We start from the raw sequence: 20,050 nt of genomic DNA, 5'->3' as shown, positions 1-20,050 counted from the left end.
CAGTCACACACACCCTCAGAGCTGGTTAGGAATAAGTGTGCAATAGTAACAACATGAGCTTCCTGGGTGGTGCAGGGGTAAAGAATCTGCCTGCCAGTTCAGGAGACTCGAGAGATGAAGGTTCAAACCCTGGGTCAGGAAGATCCCCTGGAGAAGGATATGGCAACCCACTCCAGTATTCTTGCCTGGAGAATCCTATGACCAGAGAAGCCTGGTGGGCTACAGTCCATGGGGTCACAAAGAGTCAGACATGACTGAGCATGCGTGCACAAGCAACAACACAGCTCATGTTTGTGCCTGCCGCTACTTACACGTGTACATATTGCCTCACTGAATCCTCACAGGAAGTTGGTACTATTACTGTTCCCAATATGAGGAAACGTAAGTCACAGGAGAGGTAAGAACCTCAGTCAAAAACATACAGCTTGTAAGTGGCCAAGCTGGGATTTAACCCCAGGAAACGGAGCCCCAATCCCAATCTTCTCTTTCTCAAGGTGAGTTTTCAATCTTGCTTGCCTTCCCCTTTCATTCTCACACAGACCTCTCCTCTCCTGACAGTCTAGAGCAGGTGCCTCAGAAGCAATGTTGAATTATTGACCAGGGACTTGGCCAAGGCACAGAGCTGCACCCCACTGCTGGAGCCAGGGGAGGGGTGGTGATGGGACCCAGAGGGCATGGAACGTGGGGCGAGGGAGGTTAAGCAAGGGAACCCAGGCACCTGGTGAGACCCTGAGTAGGGGCCAGAGGGCACTCAGGGTCACTGGGGCAGGGCCATCATGTGCCCTGCGTGTCAGGAAGGAGGGGGAGCCTTCCTTCCCTTTGAGATGTGAAAGCAGGCGATGGTGGTGACAAAGGACTGCCCTTTGGTGCTGAGAAGCCAGGGGTCAAATGAGGTCCCTGGGCTGCTTTCCCGGAGGGCAGAGGAGGGGCCAGGAGGAGGCATGAGGGGAGGACAGCTGTGCTGGCCAAGCCGTCAGAGCAGGACCTTGTTGCTGCTGTTCCTTCGCTCAGTTGTGTCCGACTCCTTTCGACCCCATGGACGGCAGCACACCAGTTTTCCCTGTCCCTTACCATGGCCCGGAGTTTGTCCAAACTGTCCATTGGGTCAGTGATGCCATCCAACCATCTAATCCTCTGTCACCCGCTTCTCCTCTTGCCCTCAATCCGAACCTTAGATTTCCTGATCTTCACCCAGGGCGTCACAGAGGGCCTCAGGAGGTGGGCAGAGCCCGGTCCTTACAGCACAGCTGGTTTCCTGCCCTACTGCAAGGCCGGCCCTCTGGCCACACTTGGTTTCCAAAGCATGACGCCTTTCAGCATATCAGCTGGGCCACAGCCCCAGTGGGAGGGACAAAGAACAACTCAGGAGCAGCAGCCTCCTCCAACCATGGAAACCAGAGGAGAGACCTTGCTGACCCCACAACCAGAACGTGGAGCCCTTCCTAGGTCTCTCGTCTTCCTCTTTTCAGTCTAGTCATCCAATCAGCCCTGTAAAGACAGAGTGCTCTGTCTTGTCTCTTTGTTTTAGTTACTCGTGTCTCCCTCTTTATTTCAAGTAAGAATATTTCAGGAATCCTGGCCTTAGCCCCTCAGAATGACAGATGAGATCCAAAGAAAACCTCACCATAGGGAATTCAGTTGGCCTCTGACTCACAGCGCGATGTGGAAGGGGTCACGCAGATAGAAATCTACGAGACTTCTATGGTTCCATGTTGACCTCTGGCATCAAGTGTTCCCCTCTTCACTAAATAAGCACATTCCTCAGTAAGGATACTGGGCAAAGCATGTAGCACATTATTACAGCTTTTCTTTGATCATCCGTGCATTCATTCAGCAGGGATCACTGAGTAGCAACCATGTGCCCAAAACGCCATGCTGGGGGCGGGCGTGCAGCCATGAGCTGTGCAAACACTGTACCCTCTGCCACCAAACAGCCTCCAGTTGAAGGCCCCACACTCCACCTGCCAGAAAGATCAAGCCAAGGAGGATAGTGTGAGAAAGAGTAGACCTCTCGGGAGCTTTTGTTTTCCTGCTTTTGATGGTGACGTGGCTCTATTTTCTGATAGAGACAGAGAACTAGGCTTTCTTACCAGAAAACAACAGGACACATGCAATGATAAGCCTGCCTGGGAAACAAGGTAGCAACATGGACAGAAGCAGAAAGGGAGACCCATCCCATTCAGAGAGGGCAGCCTCCACTCCATATCACTGTCCCCGCAAGGGGAAGCCAGCCCAGGGTCCCTGAGACACCTATTTCCAGGACAACCCAGAACCCTTGTCTTTTGGTGAATTCTGCCAATTCTAAATATTTGCTCTAATTGTTTAAAAAAATTATTTAACTTGAATAAGATAAGTCTGGCAGCCTCCTTTGATTGAGGCAACCTTTTTGTAGAGCTGATCTAAGGAAGAACGAGCTATAATCGGCTGATTATAAGCAGCCCTTATAAAGCCGATCTTTTGTGTTGTGACCACAGAAATTAACCCGCAATCGCTCAGAAACCAGGGTCAAAATGAGTCAAGATCTAAATCCCAAGTCAAAACCGAGATGTCTGTCTCAGACACTGGATGTCTGGTTGCCATCTATTTCTGCCCGACAGCTTTTCTTATAAATTTCTAGGAGAATTAAAGGGACAGTGTCGAGAATGCAGTTTCTTTTCTGACCTCTGGAATGAGATTGCAGCTGACTGGAGCATTTTTTACAAGGCCTGATGAGGAAACAGAGAGAGAAGACTCTTAACCGTGAGTGACAGCGTGCTGTTGATAAACACCTTCTGGGCTGTCCAGGGGACTGGCTGATGTTGATCTTTTATCTTAAGCAGCTAAAAAAATATGAACATCAGGAGGGTCTCCGAAGTGCAAGAAGGACTTTGATGGAGTGGCTGGTGCCTGGGTGTGCGCTTCACCGCTCCCAGGGCTCGGCTGGGACAGAACCCCTTCTCCATGGGCTCTCACGGCCGTCCCACCCCTTCCTTGTCCCCGTGGCTTACAGGCCTCAGGAGCAAGCAGGAGTTCGACCGGGACAGCTAACCCTTAATTCAGCTTCTACATCATAACAGGTGATGCATTTAGGTTGCACATCAAAATAAGGCTGGAGAGGCTCCTTTAAAACAGAAGAGGCTCCCAGAGACAGAGATATAAACCCCAAAGCTTTCCCACAGCTCAGCCTTTGCCGCAAAGGCAACATCCTCCATGGTCGCCGCCTCCAAAAAGCAGTTGAGATAGCCTACGTGAAAGAACGTGCACACAGGCCTGTAAGTGATGGAGAGAGAGCAAGTCAACTGCGGGGCGAGCTCCCAGGCTCTACTTTCTAACTTTCTGGAGAGTGGCCGCAAGAACCCTCCTGCACCAGAGTCGCCAGAGTCACCAGAATCACACCGCCTTCCAGGTCACCACCCAGCACAAGATGCTCAATATGGGTGTTAAAGTCCACCACCCTGGCTGTCTTGACTTTTCCTGCCTTGTCACCCCTGCCAAGGCAGGTCAGGTTACTCCCCACTTGACCATCCTTTACACCATCAAGCGATCCACCAGGCCTTTCCCCTTCTCCTCGGATCTCACAGTCAGTTCTTTTCCAGATTTACATTTTATGAAGCTGCCTGTCACAGCTGGGTTCTCTAGAAATAGAGGGTAAGATGTAAACTGTTGAGAGGCAACCGGGCTGAAATGCTAAATGTGCCTTTGGGACCAACCCCTGAGAAAGGACCGGCTAGGTCCTTTCTAGGACCTAGGACCTAGCTTAGGATAGGCTAAGGGGGACAGTGCCGTGGAGCAGGCTTGGCAACCCTGACCCAACTGGAGGAAGTGGGGTTGGGGGCAGAGGGGCCTATGATCTCTCAGTGGTGTCCTGGGCTCGCCTGGACTTTTATACCCCCGCCTTGTTTCATCACCAGACGCAGGCAGCCCCAAGAAGGGAGTGGCTTCTGGAAGGTGGCCCCCAGCAGCTGAGGCAGACCTTAAAGGAGCTGGGAGCTGAGGGGCTGGCTGCTGACCAACTACCCCACAGCTGGGCAGCTAGTCCTTCTTGGAAAAGAGGTCTGGGCAGCGCACCTCTATGTGTTCCTCACCCCGCCCCCAGGCGAATCCTATGGGAATCTAGTAATCCACGGGCTCTAGCAACCCTGGGGGGTGCACAAATATGGCCCATTATTGATATCAACCCGGGTTCTTGGATTTTTTATTTTTTTAATTATTTATTATATTTCGTTGCCCTGGGTCTCCGTGGCTGCGTGTGGGCTTTCTATAGGTTTGGCAAGTGAGGGTTACTCTCCAGGTATGGCGCGAGGGCTGCTCCGTGCGGTGGTTCCTCCTGTTGGGGAGCAGGGCTCTAGAGCACAGGCTCAGTAGTTGTAGCCCACAGGCTTAGCTGTCTCTCGGCATGTGGAATCTTTCCAGACCAGGGAGGGAACCCATGCCCCCTGCATTGGCAGGCGATTCCTTAACCACTGGACCACCATGGGAGTCCTGGATTCTTTAATCAATAGCAGTTGATGAGGCCAGATGAGAAATTCAGGCAAGGCTTTAGGGACTTGTGCTGCGGCTAGTACTAGGGAGCCAAAGCAAGTAACAGGTGCCCTTGCAGTCCCCTGAGACAGGGGCAAGTTGGTCCCTTAAATGGGGTGAGGGTGGGAGCCGATCAGTGGGACTAGTTGGAGGGGTGACTTGCATGGTCTGCCTACCCCCCTGGTCTGCCTACCCTGGCATCTCAGAAGTGGAAGTTAGGTTTTAGCCTTCTGTTCTCTCACTGTTCATCATTTGCCCCAACTGCACACGCTCACAGTTATTTTTAGTCTCTTATGGTTTCTAGTCTCTTATGGTTTCTTTGTATTCTGTTCGAGGAGATGTTTTTCCAAGTACAAGCACTGCAGTAAAAGGCCCCAGGTCCAGCCTGTCTCACTAGGAATGTCTTTGCACATCACACCCCTCATCTCAGGCATCATGTTGCACGTATGCTAGAGAGTTAGCCTCATGATCTCGACTGGCTGGTTCCCTAGAAGAGAGCTTCCCAATCAGGTATCTTGGGAAAGACAGGCAAAGAAATTTCTCTCTAAAGTGCTTAGAGCAGACAGGAAGATTTCGGGTCTCTTACCTGCAGCTTATCCCATTGTGCAGAGTATTTATTAACATTTTTTAAATTGGGGGATGCCCTGTTCTAGAGACATCTATCCTTGGTCCTTCATTCAGTTACTGATCATTTACTTTGGGGACCTTTTATTATTCATCAGGCACTGAGCCAACTATTGGAGAAAAAGTGGGGAACAGGCCACACAAGGTCACTGTCATTGAAACACTTAGGGCCTAGTGGAAAAGAAAGGCTGAACAAGTAAACATGGAAACAGAACCAAAAGCAGAAGTAGGGTAAGTGCTCCACGAGAGAATAACAGGGTGGGAGAGGCAAGAAGGAACAGTAAGAGAGGTCAGAGAGACTGGCCAGCCCTGGGAGCCCTGGAGTGGAAAGTGAAAGTGAAATCGCTCAGTCGTGCCCGACTCTTTGCGACCCCGTGGACTGTAGTCTACCTCCGTCCATGGGATTCTCCAGGCAAGGATACTGGAGAGGGTTGCCATTCCTTCTCCAGGGGATCTTCCCGACCCAGGGATCGAACCTGGGTCTCCCACATTGCAGGCAGACGCTCTACCCTCTGAGCCACCAGGGAAGCCCCCCTGGAGTGGGGTTCGCGTTTTATTCTCAGTGCAACAGAAAGCAATCGGGGGACTGTGAAGCTGTGGATGTCCTGACGTGGTTTATATTTTCCCAAGAACACTCCTGGTGGAGAATGACTGTAGGGCATCAGCACCAGTGACAGGAAAGCCAGTTAGGAGCATGCAGCAGTAACCTAGACTAGAGACGTCGCGGTTAGCTGCGAGCAGTCACGGCGGGTCGGAGGAGAGCGGAAGGATCCGAAATAGATTTGCAAACAAGAATCAGTCCTTCCTGGGGCTTCCCTGGTGGCCAGTGGTTCAGACCCCGTGCTTCCAATGCAGAAGCTGGGGGTTCGATTCCTGGTCGGGAAACGAAGATCCTACATGCCACGTGGCACAGCCAAAGGTAAGAATAAAATTATTTTTTTAAAGAAATACTTTTTAAAAAGGAGAATTAATCCTTCCTACCCTCAAGAAGTTTACATTCTGGTGGAAAGACAGATGTAGAAACTGTTTAATATAGCAAAATCATTACTTTCATGGAACTATAGAAGGTATAGATGGAGCCTAAGGTGGAACATGGAAGACCACCTGAGCGGGTAGGTGCTCACAGTTATGTTAAATCTGGGGAGGAAAAATAAGTGTTTGCTGAATAAACTGACTTTGCCAAGGGGGTGGTGCTTCCAGCAGAGGCTGCAGCCTGGGGAACGTGCCTGGTAGACGTCCAACCATAGGGACCTTGGCAGCCGTCCAGCCACGGACCAAGGCCCCGCTCACGGTATCCAGACCGCCCTGCCTGCACCTCTTCCCCTGTGCTTGTCACTCTGTGTATGGAAATCTGTTTCCGACTGTCTGTTTTTCTCCCCAATTTGAAACTCCTGGGAGACAAGTCTGTGTTCTGGTTATTGTAGCAATGGTATTTCTTAATGAATAAGCAAGTCTTCTAATGATGGCGCTACTAAACACCAATCACTCCCTCACTTTGCAGCCCTCCTGGTTGACTTCATGTCATTTCAAAGGTGATGCCTTCAGCTGTGGGCTCTCTCCAACCAGCTCCCAGAGGGTAAACCCTCTGTCTCCTCTCTCTGTGCCTTTTCATGGGCCACCAGGTACTGATCTACACTCTCCAAGGGCCATCCCGAGACCATTGAATGAAATGAGTGCACGATCTGCAGTAGGTCATTACTGACTAACGGGTTTTTATTCCTTCCTCGGTTGCCAGGATGATGCAGTAGTGACTGCCTGCTGCAGAAGGCTTTCATCTGCTAAATGACTCCCAGCATGTCTGCTGAAAATCCTGAGCCATCAGGAACACCACTTCCTCACCCTTCCACAACTTTCCACCACGACACGCAGACCTTCTCCTCGAAGGAAGAAGGTACTAAGGGAGATGAGCAGAGTTTAACGGAAGGACTTTTACTTCCTGAAGAGGATGAGACTCCAGAGAAAGAACAGTACCTGGAGGAGGAGACAAATTACCTGAAAGGAAATGAGTATCAGGATTATCCGTATGAACAGGATTATCGGGGCCATAAGGATCTGCCGAAGAAAGAGCTCCTGGAAGGGAAAATGTTTCTGTATGAGAAGTTTCTGGAAGCAGGTGAGTATCTGGGGAGGACATCCCGTAGATCGTGGTTCTAGCTCATCACAAGGCCTGGGGAAAAAAAGAACAGGCTTGAGTTACAGCCAAAGAGCAAATGATCAGTCCTACTCACCATGCCGACAGCCTCATGAATCTTTTTTTTTTTTTACTTATCAATAGTTACTTTATTTTTTTTTAATTTTATTTTATTTTTAAACTTTACATAATTGTATTAGTTTTGCCAAATATCAAAATGAATCCACCACAGGTATACATGTGTTCCCCATCCTGAACCCTCCTCCCTCCTCCCTCCCCATACCATCCCTCTGGGTCATCCCAGTGCGCTAGCCCCAAGCATCCAGTATCGTGCATTGAACCTGGACTGGCATCTCGTTTCATACATGATATTTTACATGTTTCAATGCCATTCTCCCAAATCTTCCCACCCTCTCCCTCTCCCACAGAGTCCATAAGACTGTTCTATACATCAGTGTCTCTTTTGCTGTCTCGTACACAGGGTTATTGTTACCATCTTTCTAAATTCCATATATATGCGTTAGTATACTGTATTGGTGTTTTTCCTTCTATTTTTGACCAACCTACTCAAGACTTCAATAGCTGTGCCCCCAAGCCCTGAGCCTACCAAGCAGACAGGGAGACCTGATGATCCAACGGGAAGCCTCTGTTCATAAAAAGCAAAACCAAACAGAACACACCCCCTAATTTGTATCTTCTCCTTTCCTTGTTGCACAAGTAATACATGTGCATGGTGGACATTTGAGAAACTGTACACAAGTAAAAAGAAAAAAGCAAAAGCAAAAATCAGTCTTATTCAGGGTCTTCTCCGGTGGTCCACTGGCTAAGATTCCACACCTCCACTGCAGGGGCCATGGGTTCAATGCCTTGTTGGAGAACTAAGAGGCCACACGCTGTGTAGCCAAAAAAAAAATTTTTTTTTTAATTTCTGAAAAATTCACTCCCATCCAGAGACGATAATCACTTTCGCACCTTGATTTTGTCCTCCCCAGACACTGTATAGTGCTTGTAACCTGCCTTTAAGGCATATTTATTTCTATATCATGTGCTGTGCTGTGCTTAATCGCTCAGTTGTGTTCGCTTTGTGACCCTATGGATGTAGCCCCCCAGGCTCCTCTGTCCACAGGGATTCTCCAGACAAAAATACTGGAGTGGGTTGCCATGCCCTCCTCCAGGGGATCTTCACAGCTGCGGGATTGAACCCAGGTCTCCTGCATTGCAGGCAGATTCTTTACCATCTGAGCCACCAGGGAAGCCCAAGAATACTGGAGTGGGTAGCCTATCCCTTCTCCAGGGGATTCCCGACCTAGGAATCAAACTGGGGTCTCCTGCATTGCAAGTGGATTCTTTACCAGCTGAGCTACCAGGGAAGCCCCTTCTGTATCATAATTACATATATATATTACATATTTATAGGAGTATCATTTCACACTTTCAATTTTCTACACATCGTTTTAATGGCTACATCACATTGTATTATATTTTAAACCGTAATTTTTTTTGGCCCCACTGTACGACTTGGAGGATCTTAGTTCCCTGACCAGGGGCTGAACCCACACCCCTGGCAGTGAAAGCACCGAATCCTGACCACTGGACTGCCAGGAACTTCCCCAAACCATAATATTTTTAATTGGTTTCCTATTATTAATCATTTATTGCTTCTGTTTTCTGTTACCTTTTAAAATAGCATGTTGATAAATATCCTTATAGCTAAATTTTATTAATAAGCTCTACTTATTTTCTAGAACACATTTCCATAATGTGTTACCAAGTCAACAAAAACTAGGATGGTTCCCTGGGTGCCCATTCAGACCCTGGAAGGCATCATCTTACCCTGCTGGTGGGTATTTAACTTTGGAGTGATTTCTGTTATCCTAAGGCTCACGTTTTCCCCATACTGTTTCCGCAGTTGGCAACTTTTCCTTAAGTTGGGTTTTGTCATTTGGCGGTGGTCTTCTTGTGCTATTGCTCCAGGTGGGTAACATGCATTTATTCACAGGCCACACAGTGTCTTCCCTTGATGTTATGACTGCATGGCCATATCCAACCAGAAACAGAAAGCTAAACATCCAGGTCATCTGCATCACCTTAATGCTGACCTAGAAATAGAATTATTTTCTGGAACAAGCAACTATCTCAGGCAGCTTGAATCTTTAAATCCCAATCTGACTGCGCACAACCCACATCCTAAAAGCTGGGTGGGTTCGGCAGCCACACAGGTGTTTCACCTTTACATCCTATCCATCAAATCATGACAGATGTCTCACCCTATCAATACATCGTACTGCCCTCAGCAGTTTAGTTAGTACCTTGGAGAGGTCGTTCCTCTCGCTGGGAAATTCTCTCTTCTATGTGTCTGCACCACTGAACTCCCTCTCAGGATCCTGACAGCCCTGTTCTTCAAGTACCAAGGGTAATTCTAATACTGAAAAACAGCATTCAAGCCATTTCTTTTGCACAGTATGAATCAAGCATTCTTCACGTGTCCCCGCTACGTGTCGGACCTTCGCAAATATATTACCCACCAGAGTAGGACAAATAGAATGCTGTCAAATGAATGGAACTGTGTATAAAGCAAAAGCTTTGAAAATAAATGCCATGCTAGCAAATATTGGCGAGGCACTGAATAAAAAAAAAAAAAAAAACTGTAGGAGAATACTAAAATGCCTTTAAAGGCACATGCAAGCATGTCTTAGTCTATGAAAACTCAGGGTACCAAGCCAGACTGTACAAAACAGATTAAGTTAAAACGGTTTACAAGAGGATCTTTAATTTTCAAAAGACTTTACATCAAGATTTCTTTATGTAGAATTTCTCCCCAATACCTTAAAGATGTAACTGTTTATCCTTTCTTTTGAACCTCAGTTCAAAAACAAGAGTGCTTTCCTGACTCATAACAGATGTTCAGTAAATGCAAATTGGATCAAGTTCAATTTCATTCATTTCACAAAGCCAGGTGTGTACATAGACACACACATACACAAACACATTTTTTCCTTGGTTTTTTTTTTTGTTTTCATTTTGATTTTTAATTTTTATGGTGGAGTATAGTTGATTTACAATGTTGTGTTAATTTCAGGTATACTGCAAAGTGAATCAGTTATACATACACGTATGTCTACTCTTTTTTAGATTCTTTTCCATATAGGCCATTACAGAGTTTTGAGTTCACTGTGCTATCCAGTAGGTCCTTATTAATTAACTATTTTATATATAGTAGTTTGTATACATCAATCCCAATCACTCATATTTATTTTTAAAACAGTATTGTGAATTAATCAGTGTCTATAAAATGAACCCACAATGACAAATAGGCTTCCATATCACAGGCTAATGGATGGATTATTAGAGGTTAGTGGTGAAGCACTGTCATGACATGGATTGGGATACCTCATCTAGCCTCAGAAGGAGAGAGTGCCGTGATCTACTAGTGATGTCTGCCGCAGCATCAGGAGAGGAGGAAGGAGCCTGATGCCAATTATGGATTTGGTGGCAGATGTGAACCTCTCACAAAGCACACTTTTTTCTTCCTCTCTCAAGAGCTTGACTGCATAGGTGTGAACACCAGTTCTCTCCCATTTATCTTGCATGGGCTGGGGCAAGTCACTTAACTGCTCTTAGTTTTCTTAGCTGTAAATTAGGTATACACTGAAAGTTGCTCAGTCATGTCCAACTCTTTGTGAACCCAAGGATTATAGCCCACCAGGCTCCTCTGTCCATGGAATTCTCCAGGCAAGAATACTGGAGTAGGTAGCCTATCCCTTCTCCAGGGGATATTCCCAACCCAGGTCTACCACACTGTAGGTGAATTCTTTACCATCTGAGCTACCAGGAAAGCCCAAGAACACTGCAGTGGGTAGCCTATCCCTTCTCCAGGGGATCTTCGTGACCCAGGGATTCAACCAGGGTCTCCTGCATTGCAGGCAGATTCTTTACCAGCTGAGCTACCAGGAAGGCCCGTAGGGATAACACTAGACCTACCTTATGTGAAGATTAAAGGGGTTAAATTATGTAAAGCATTATGAGCTATGCCAGGCATATAGCATTTTAAGCATATAACCTATGTAAGTATTAGGTATTATTATTATAATATAGTATCATTCCCCTTTACCCCTGACTTGTGATGGGTAGGTAACATCCCCTGGCCACATTGCTCTCTTTTGTAAAATGGACATAACAGAAAGACAAGAGAAGATGCAATGAACTAGGGTGTGGGAGGGATCTATGCCCCCACCCAACTACTCTGCAGGCAGGTCAATTTCACAGACTTTGATTGCCCTGGACCAATCAGTGTAGTGTCAGACCAATGACCCCCATCCCCTCTCTTCTTTAAAGGGATGATTTTCTCCATGGTTTGTGAGAAAATCCAATAAAATTGGATGATATCAATGCAGCATCAACTGTTACTGAATAATCAATGGTCACGTGTGACAGATCTCCCCGGATTTGAACTGGGAGGTTCCAAATCATTGTTGTGAAGCATGGGTGTGAACCCGGGGGTGTCAGAGTTAGAAGATCCAGCACAAGGGTGGGCCTTGGACCTTGGGCATGTGGATTACCTGTTCCAGGTTTCACTTTTGCCGTGTGAAGAAATACCCTGTGACTGTGGCAATGTTCTTTCATTTTCATTCTGAAAATGCTTTGAAAGCACTCCCACACCACACAATTGCCCGGTGCAAAAAGGCATGTCTGATCTCACAAGGTGCAGGAAGGTTCTAGAAGGAAGAAATACAATCTGCATTTCTGACGTGCTGTCATAGAACGGGAAACCACCGCACAACGTGGTCCCTTTTGTTCAATTAGAACCTAAGACCTTCCTATGATATGCTCCTCTGTCCCTGGGATTCTCCAGGCAAGAATACTGGAGTGGGTTGCCATGCCCTCCTCCAGGGGATCTTCCCGACCTTGGGATGGACCCTGAGTCTCTCACATCTCCTGCGTCGGCGGGCGGGTTGTTTACCACTAGCGCCACCTGGGAAGACCTTCCTAAAGATGAACTCTGCTCTGTGGCAAATGATGCTGTAGAGATGTCACAGTATACTGATTCATAATGTTTCTACTTAATGACATTTTGAGACACACAATCCACAGGATTTGATTTTCTTGCCTCTTGCTAGCTCTTCTTTGGCGGCTCTGAATGCTCTTTGACTTAAAAGCTATAATTTGGTTGCTGTTTCCAGGTGAGAGTTGGCATCCCAGGGACCATATCTAAATGGGGAACCTAGCAATTCTGTGTATTTAAAAAGAAAGGCTTGCGATACACTGATAAGGCAGAGACAGGGGAGACAGACAACTTGTCAAGCAGCAAAGTTCACAAATAAGCTAGAGCTTCCCAATCAGGGTGCCTTGAGTCGGCCACTACTGGGGAGAGATGCTGGGTCCCCAGTTCCCCCAGCCTCCACACTGCTCCCATACAAACAGCATCATCTTCTACAGCTGTCTTGTCCTGAAGGTTAGGAATAGAGTCCAGCGACATAGGGTGTATAGTGTTCATTTCAGTCTCTGTTTCCGTCAGGTCTTCAGTCACTCTTTACCACCCTCCTCCCTTTACAAATGAGGATCCTGGCGTCTGAGAGAGGGTATGTGACTTCTTCAAGGTCATGGAAAATAACTAAGAGTCAGGAGACGCTCCCAGGCCTTCTCTTTCTCTTCTAATCGCTTCTCTTTTTCTCCTTCCTTCCCTCCTTTCGTCCTTTGTTTCTGCTTTTTAATAAATTATATGCATATTTTAATTCTAGAGGAGTAACATAAAATGAAGCAAAATCTACTTCTGTTCCTTTTCTTGTGGGAAATGTGAAAAGTAGGAAGACACCAACCTACCAACATCCGAATATAAATAAGGCTGATTCACATTTCAGCAATTTTTATTCTGTCCCTCCTGCTCTCATCTTTTGCTTGCTGGTGGTGGTGGTCCTTGTTTTGTCTTGATTTTACCATTTCAAATACGCTGTATATACAAGCTTGTATTTTACTTTTGTTACTTAGTCCTGTGACCTTCACCTTTGCCCATATTGCTTAGTGTTTGTAGCCATCATTTTATTTTTTAGTATTGATTTATTATTGTTATTTATTTTGGCTGTGTCAGGTCTCGATTGTGTCATGCAGGATCTTCCACTGTGGAGGCAGTCTTCTCTAGTTATGCGGGCGGGATGGATCTTAGCCCCCCGACCAGGGATCAAACTCACACCCCCTGCACTAGAAGGGGGGCTCTTAACCACTGGCCCACCAGGGAAGTCCCTGTAGACATCATTTTAATAGCCAAGTAATATTCCTCAGTAATAGTCTATCTCATGGGTGAACTATGGATAAGTGTTGAACATTTAAGTTTCTCATTCAAGTTTTCTGATTCTGATTTCTTTACACTTCCACTGGGCCATCCTCTATTACTAGAACTGATGCTCTATTTTATCCCAATTGTAGCTGAAATTCTTGATGTCATATCATTCAAACCCACTAGTCAGGTGATTAAATGACACAAATAGAACTTGTAAAATTAAATATCATTTTTTAAAATATTTATGTCCTCTGAACCTCAGCCCTCTTTCCTGTATGGAAAAAAATATCCTTCATCCTGTGACAGAGGAGGGACTCTATGATAACCCGAAAGATTAACAAAGCAAACTTGAATGTCCCAAATCCACAATTTCATGAAAATTACCTTCTTGAGTTCTAATTTTATAAAATTTTTAACCTCATAATTTCTAAAGGAAACGATTAAGAAAGAGAACACCATAAAAAAAAAAAGGCAAAAATAGAAAAATTCTGTAAATCAGGGCTTCTCCACCTCAAACCCAGCATCACATAATTAATGACAGGTTTTTTAACAGAAAGAAAGTTTCCTTTTTTTCCCTAACATTGTCTTTCTTTTATTTTTTCCAACAGAATTCAAGGCTCATTCTTCACAAACCCTGCCTGGTCTTAGAGCAAGGTAAAAGTTTTTTGGTGTTTTTGGGGTTTTTTTCTGATAAATCAGGGTGAAAATTCATGCTGAGGGCTGATGCTTCGTAGCCTTTGCAGTCCCAAAGACTGGGAGCAGGGGTGAGAGTGGGTAGGGGTGCAGGGAGCAGGACCTCCGAGAAGGAGGGGTTCAGGGGCGGTCTCCTAGAAGTCACACACAAAGGATCGCCCAAGATTATTCCCCTTTGCCATTCAAGCCACTCACAAGCTGAGAGAGGAGCCCCGGGATCCAGATCCCTGGGCACCCAGAACTATGGAAAGAGCAGGGGCCAGCTGAGTCTAGAAAGGAGGTTAGTGTGGGGAAAGACGGCCAAGGGCCCTGGGCATCGTTCGTAGTGAAGAGGTGTGTGAACGCCACAAGGAAGTTGCTATCCTCCTTGCTCAGGCATATTCCAAGCTCCAAATGATCGTGCAGTGAGTATTCGTGGAACTCCTGCCACAGGGCTTGACCCACGCTAGATGGTCACTGCGAGAGCCGTGGACAGAAGCCTCTGTGTGCTCCACTCTGTAGACACCCCTGTGGGGCAGGGGACACGCGAGCTCTGGTTCACAGTCTTCATCCCCTACATCCGCCCCAAAGGATGACTAGGGGAAGGCGGTCACTGACCTCCAGAGGGGAAGTGGGTGGACACTAGATACAAAGAAAGCGCGAGCCTGGCTGGGTTACACTGAGAAGCAGGAATGAAACCTGCTCTACTGTGCAGGGAAGACATAGGCCATAACTTGAGGACCCGGGGCTCCGTACAGGGGCACCCCCTCCACCTGGTGAGGTCAGCTCCCCACTCCCACCCTCCACCAGCCCCTCTGTATCATGCTTCGTGCTTTCAGAGGCTCAGCATCTGCCAGGACCACCCCACTACGCCAATCCACAGAGGGAGTGCTTTCCGGAATCCCCTCCACTTCAGTCACTGACACTCACAGAAGCAAGCAACGTGATGCTGAAGGGGCCTGACGATGAAGTGACTGGTCAGGCTGTGATGGAGAACAGGGACCCAGAGCCAGGCTGCCTGGACGTGGATCTCAGCTGCTCCACCCAGCCAGCTGTGTGCTGTGGGGCAGCCGCTTCATCTTCTGCCTTGGTGTTCCCATCTGTAAAATGGGGACAGGAAGAGTTTCTGCTTCCCCAGGGCTGTGTGTATTTGTGTGTGTGTGCGCACACACTCAGTTGTGTCCGAATCTTTGTGACCTCACAGACTGCAGCCTGGGATGCCAGGGATCCTCTGTCCAGGGGATTTCCTATGCAAGAATACTGGAGTGGGTTGCCATTTCCTCCTCCAGGGGATCTTCCTGACCCAGAGATGGAACCTGAGTCTCCTAGGTCTACCTGCATTGGCAGGCAGATTCTTTACCATTGTGCAACCTGGGGTGGGGCTGTGGTGAGGATTAAACAAGTACTTCAACATTCAGAAAACTAAGATCATCACATCCGGTCCCATCACTTCATGGCAAATAGATGGGGAAACAGTGGATGACTTTATTCTTCTGGGCTCCAAAATCACTGCAGATGGTGATTGCAGCCATGAAATTAAAAGACGCTTACTCCTTGGAAGGAAAGTTATGACCAACCTAGATAGCATATTGAAAAGCAGAGACATTACTTTGCCAACAAAGGTCCGTCTAGTCAAGCCTATGGTCTTTCCAGTGGTCATGTATGGATGTGAGAGTTGGACTATAAAGAAAGCTGAGTGCTGAAGAATTGATGCTTCTGAACTGTGGTGTTGAAAAAGACTCCTGAGAGTCCCTTGGACTGCAAGCAGATCCAACCAGTCCATCCTAAGGGAGATCAGTCCTGGGTGTTCACTGGAAGGACTGATGCTGAAGCTGAAACTCCAATACTTTGGCCACCTGATGCAAAGAGCTGACTCATTGGAAAAGACCCTGGTGCTGGGAAAGATTGAGGGCAGGAGGAGAAGGGGATGACAGAGGATAAGATGGTTGGATGGCATCACCAACTCAATGGACATGGGTTTGGGGGGACTCTGGGAGTTGGTGATGAACAGGGAGGCCTGGCATGCTGCAGTTCATGGGGTCGCAAAGAGTTTGACACGACTGAGCGACTGAACTGAACTGAACTCATGGGGGTGCAGTGGAGCCGTGGTTACCACCCGGGGTAGGTGCAGTAAGGGCTGTGTGTCACTGTTAGCCTTCATTCTGCTCCCCAAGAGCCGCTCATAGAAAACTTAACACGTGTAGAACGAGGAGCAGGATTCCTGGTCAGCTTTGTTCCCAGCACAAGCACCCGTCCAGTCTTTCAGCCGTATTGCTGCTTCTGTTCCCCGGCCCGGCGGGGAGCCCCAGGCCTCCCCTGGGTCTGCCCCCAGGCAGTTCAGTTTGGCTCCCCAGGGTCCAAGGCTGAGCCTGGGGTGCTCAGAGAGGCCCTGGATTTTCCTCACCCAAGGCTGCTGAGAGATCAAAATCTCCACAAACCCCTTTGGGCAAGAAGTGTCCCATGGGTGTGTGTTTGCTAAGGTCAGCGGGGAGGGGGCACAGACTCAGGTCAAGTGTTTCCTGGGTTCCTCGTAAGCAGGAAAGCACTGGCCCCCAGCCCACGCACTTCTGCACGCCTGCTGTGAAGGTGCCCGGGCACACACCAGGCCCCGTCCCCGCTGTGAGGCAGCTGCAGGAGCGGACATGGTGGAATCTAGGACCAGGGACCCCGTCCTGCACCCCTGCATTGCTGATAAAGCAGGGCGCTGGTGTTTGGCAACGCAGTCTGGTTTCCCAGGTGCTGAAGTCACAGCAGAGCCCTGGCAGGCACCCCAGAGGACCCTGCATCGTCCCAGCCCTGGGCAGGCGTGGCAGGGAGGGCAAGTGTGCATGAGAATGAGCATGACCAGAGCGGCCCTCTGTGACCTCAAGCGCAATCCTAGTGCTGGTCAGCTGGCCGCTTTGACTTCTCAAGGTCTGTCCACAGGGACTTGTGTTATCTCCTTGAATCCCAGCAACATCCCACCAGCAGGATAAGACACTGAATTCAGAGGAGTCCCCTGATGCGGCCTTGAGGCCCAGAGCAGGGCAACACTTGACACCTGCTGGAAAAGCTCGCCCTTCTCCACTAGTTCTCGACCTCTGTGGTCACTTGACTGAAACCTGCGCATCTTGCCGCTTGCCCTGGGGCCCCTGCCCAGTAGCACACCCTGAGAACACAGCCACTCTGCCTGGCCCTGCGGGCCAGCACAGGCCCACCCCCGGGCCCCGGGAGGTGGCACAGATCTGCCCTTAACGCCCGCAGACGCTGAAGGGAGAACGGCGTTCCTGTGGGGACTTCCCTGCATCAGGGCACCCTGAGCCCCACAGGGAACCAGCCCATCTTGTGAAGGGCCACTGAACTTCTTACTTTGCCTCTAAAAACAGCACTGCCTCTAAGAGCCAACACTGCCCACTCTCATTTTGTCCTCACTTATGGAGATCTGGTGCAGGGGGGAAGTATTCTCTAAAAGGTGCAGAGCACTGGAGTATGGGCATCTTTTTGAATTATGGTTTTTACCATTTGGTTACCATGTGGGAAGCTGCCCTGTAACACAAGGAGCCCTGCCTGGCACTCTGTGATTGTCTAGCGGGAGGGGTTGGGTGGGGTTGGGGGAAGTTCAAGAGGGAGACGATATATATATCCTTCTGTCTGAGTCATGATGTTGGACGGCAGAAACCAACACAGCATAGTAAAGCAATTATCCTCCAATTAAAAAAAAAAAAAAAACGGTGTGGAAACCAAGGCATGGAGAAGTCAAGGGGCTTACCCAAGGTTACGCCACTCTACTCCAAAGAGCCAAGACTCCAACTCAGACCAGCCGACCCCAAAGTCTACTTTCTTTCTACCGTCCGTAGTCACCGCCCCCCTTATCAGCTGGGCATTTCCCTCACGCCTGTCTCTGCCAATGGGACCAGTCGACATGACATGACTTCAGGGCCAAAAGCCCCTCTCATCCCTCTGACGTGGTTTCCTGTCTACTCAGCAGAGATTCCTGAGGAAGGGCACGGTGCAGGGCAGGATGCTGGGGCCCCTTTTTGATCCCGAGCTCCCCGGCAGCAGGGTCTGCGCCTCACACCTGAGGGCCTGTCCTCGGGCCCTGCAAAACCTTCCCTGAAAATGGTGTGTGCAGAAGGTGTACTGGCAGGCACAGACCCCAGTGCTTGACCTGAAGTGCTGCTCTGGTCTGCCTGAGGCAGCCATGAGGCGGGAAGGGCGACTGGAATGAGCAGGGTGGTGAGCTGGCAGGGGCAGAGAATGTTCTGGAAGGTTGGACTGTCTGTTATGGAAGCCTGGTCTGCTGGCCTTTGAAGGCGTCTGCAGACCCTTTCATTCTAAGTGAAGCAGCAGCTGGCACCCAGAATGGCCCACAGGGCTATTTTCCATTCCCCTGTGATGGTCCTGGAATGGGTGGAACCCTGCGCAGGCCAGGGAGCAGCCATTGCCACCCCAACCTCCCCGCAGGCAGCAGCGGTGGGGCTTCTAACCCGGCCCCTGCCTGGAGGTGGACTGTCTGTGGCTGGCATCCCTCAGGTAACCACCTTCTTCACTGTCCCTTCTCCCATCCCCTGAATCTGCCAGCAGCAGGCCTCTTCTCGAGGACACGATGCCATCTACATCATTTGTGAAGCACGAGGGAGAGTTTCTGCCCTCCCAGGATCAGAGTACACAGACGGAGTGGATTTATGAAAGCAAGATGGGTAAGGGACCCCGCACCCCACATCCACCTCGAGGCCAGGCTCCGGGGGTGCTGGGGAGATGTGGCCTCGAGGGTGTCCCATGGAGGTGGAACATCGAGGCTGGAGCATCACCCGTCAGATTGATGATGCATACTGCTTCCTGGGCCATCCTGTCCCTGTGACCCCCCGCTTCCCTTCATCCTAGACCCCCCTCAGAGAAAGAGCATCAGCAGAGTGCTAAGACAAACACCTTCTCCCATCTCCCCCTCTTCATTAGTTTTCCTGTTCTCGTTCCACATGAACACAGGCCCTGTTTCCCGCGGGGACACAGGCCATTTCCTTCCCAAATTACAGGCCGGTTCCCCGGGGACAGAGCCCATCTCTAAATAATCACGTGGTGAGAGGACTGGGACCCACCCCAGAACCTCCATCCGAGCGTGCGGTCAAAGCCAGCCCTGGTTCAGAACGAGCCAAGACTATCCATAGCAGGAATTTGTGTGGCCACAATTAGGAGACACTCAAGAGACAGCACGACTGAAGCGACTTAGCAGCAGCAGCAGCAGCAGCAAGAGACAGTTTGGCAAGATTGCACTGAGGATCTTAATTCTCAGCCCAGTTAAGCCCAAAGGCCCTTTGCCCTAGGATCCTGGGAACGCACCCCTGAACGGCATCTTCTCTCGCCATGATTAATAATTTAAACCCAGCCTTAGTGAGATTGATCCATCACAGATTCACACATTAGTTTCACATCTGTAGTCATGGCAGCAGTGAATTAGATTCCTGACCGGCACCTCACTTCCCTGCCCCCATCCGTGCCTGCTCGATTTTGTAGTTCAAATGTGGCTTAAATGAAATTAGGAGCCAGAAACCCTATGAGGGAGAAGGGGCAGCGGAGGCAAGCCCACACGAGCCAGGAGTTCCAGGGTGCTGGCTGCCAGCACACGATGGGGAGGATTTTACAGGCTAAGTCGGTGCATGTGGGGTTTGTGTCAGGGTTTGTGCTCTGATGGAGCCCTGAAAACTGGAACCATTTCAGAGTCAGTAAGCGTGATGGCTGGGAAAAAAAATCTGAGCACTTATCTAAATATTCATAAGCAGGATTCTGGAAGTCATTTACTGGGTAATCGCCTGTAAAGTGCCAATGCTAAGCTTGAAAGGAGGTGGGATAGGAAAAGGAGACAGAGGGAGGCT

General features: G+C 48.9%; 2 protein-coding genes across 3 annotated transcripts in view; one reads left to right on the top strand and one right to left on the bottom strand.

Moving 5' to 3' along the window:
* The window catches only part of CBY2 (chibby family member 2), a 135,378-nt gene that overhangs the window by 73,512 nt on the left and 41,816 nt on the right, over positions 1-20,050 (bottom strand). The window contains exon 2 of one of the 2 annotated variants that reach the window (XM_086328912.1): positions 7,117-7,291. The exons of the other annotated variant lie outside the window; for it this stretch is intronic. Coding sequence (XP_086185038.1) covers positions 7,117-7,170 — 54 coding nt within the window. The 5' untranslated portion in view covers positions 7,171-7,291. The remainder of the gene's footprint in view (positions 1-7,116; positions 7,292-20,050) is intronic. 2 annotated transcript variants of the gene reach the window in all.
* Positions 17,042-20,050, top strand: part of ERICH6B (glutamate rich 6B) — a 42,964-nt gene continuing 39,955 nt past the window's right edge. Inside the window, 3 exon segments of the mRNA XM_086328761.1 lie at positions 17,042-17,114; positions 18,607-18,746; positions 18,748-18,880. Of these exon segments, the coding sequence (XP_086184887.1) occupies positions 17,042-17,114; positions 18,607-18,746; positions 18,748-18,880 (346 nt within the window).

Source organism: Bos grunniens, chromosome 12, assembly GCF_055505025.1.
Source record: "Bos grunniens cultivar Pamir isolate PY7600 chromosome 12, Bosgru_T2T1.0, whole genome shotgun sequence".
NCBI lineage: Eukaryota > Metazoa > Chordata > Mammalia > Artiodactyla > Bovidae > Bos > Bos grunniens.
The sequence above is the reverse complement of the archived record's forward strand: the minus strand, read 5'-3'. Positions and strand labels throughout refer to the sequence as shown.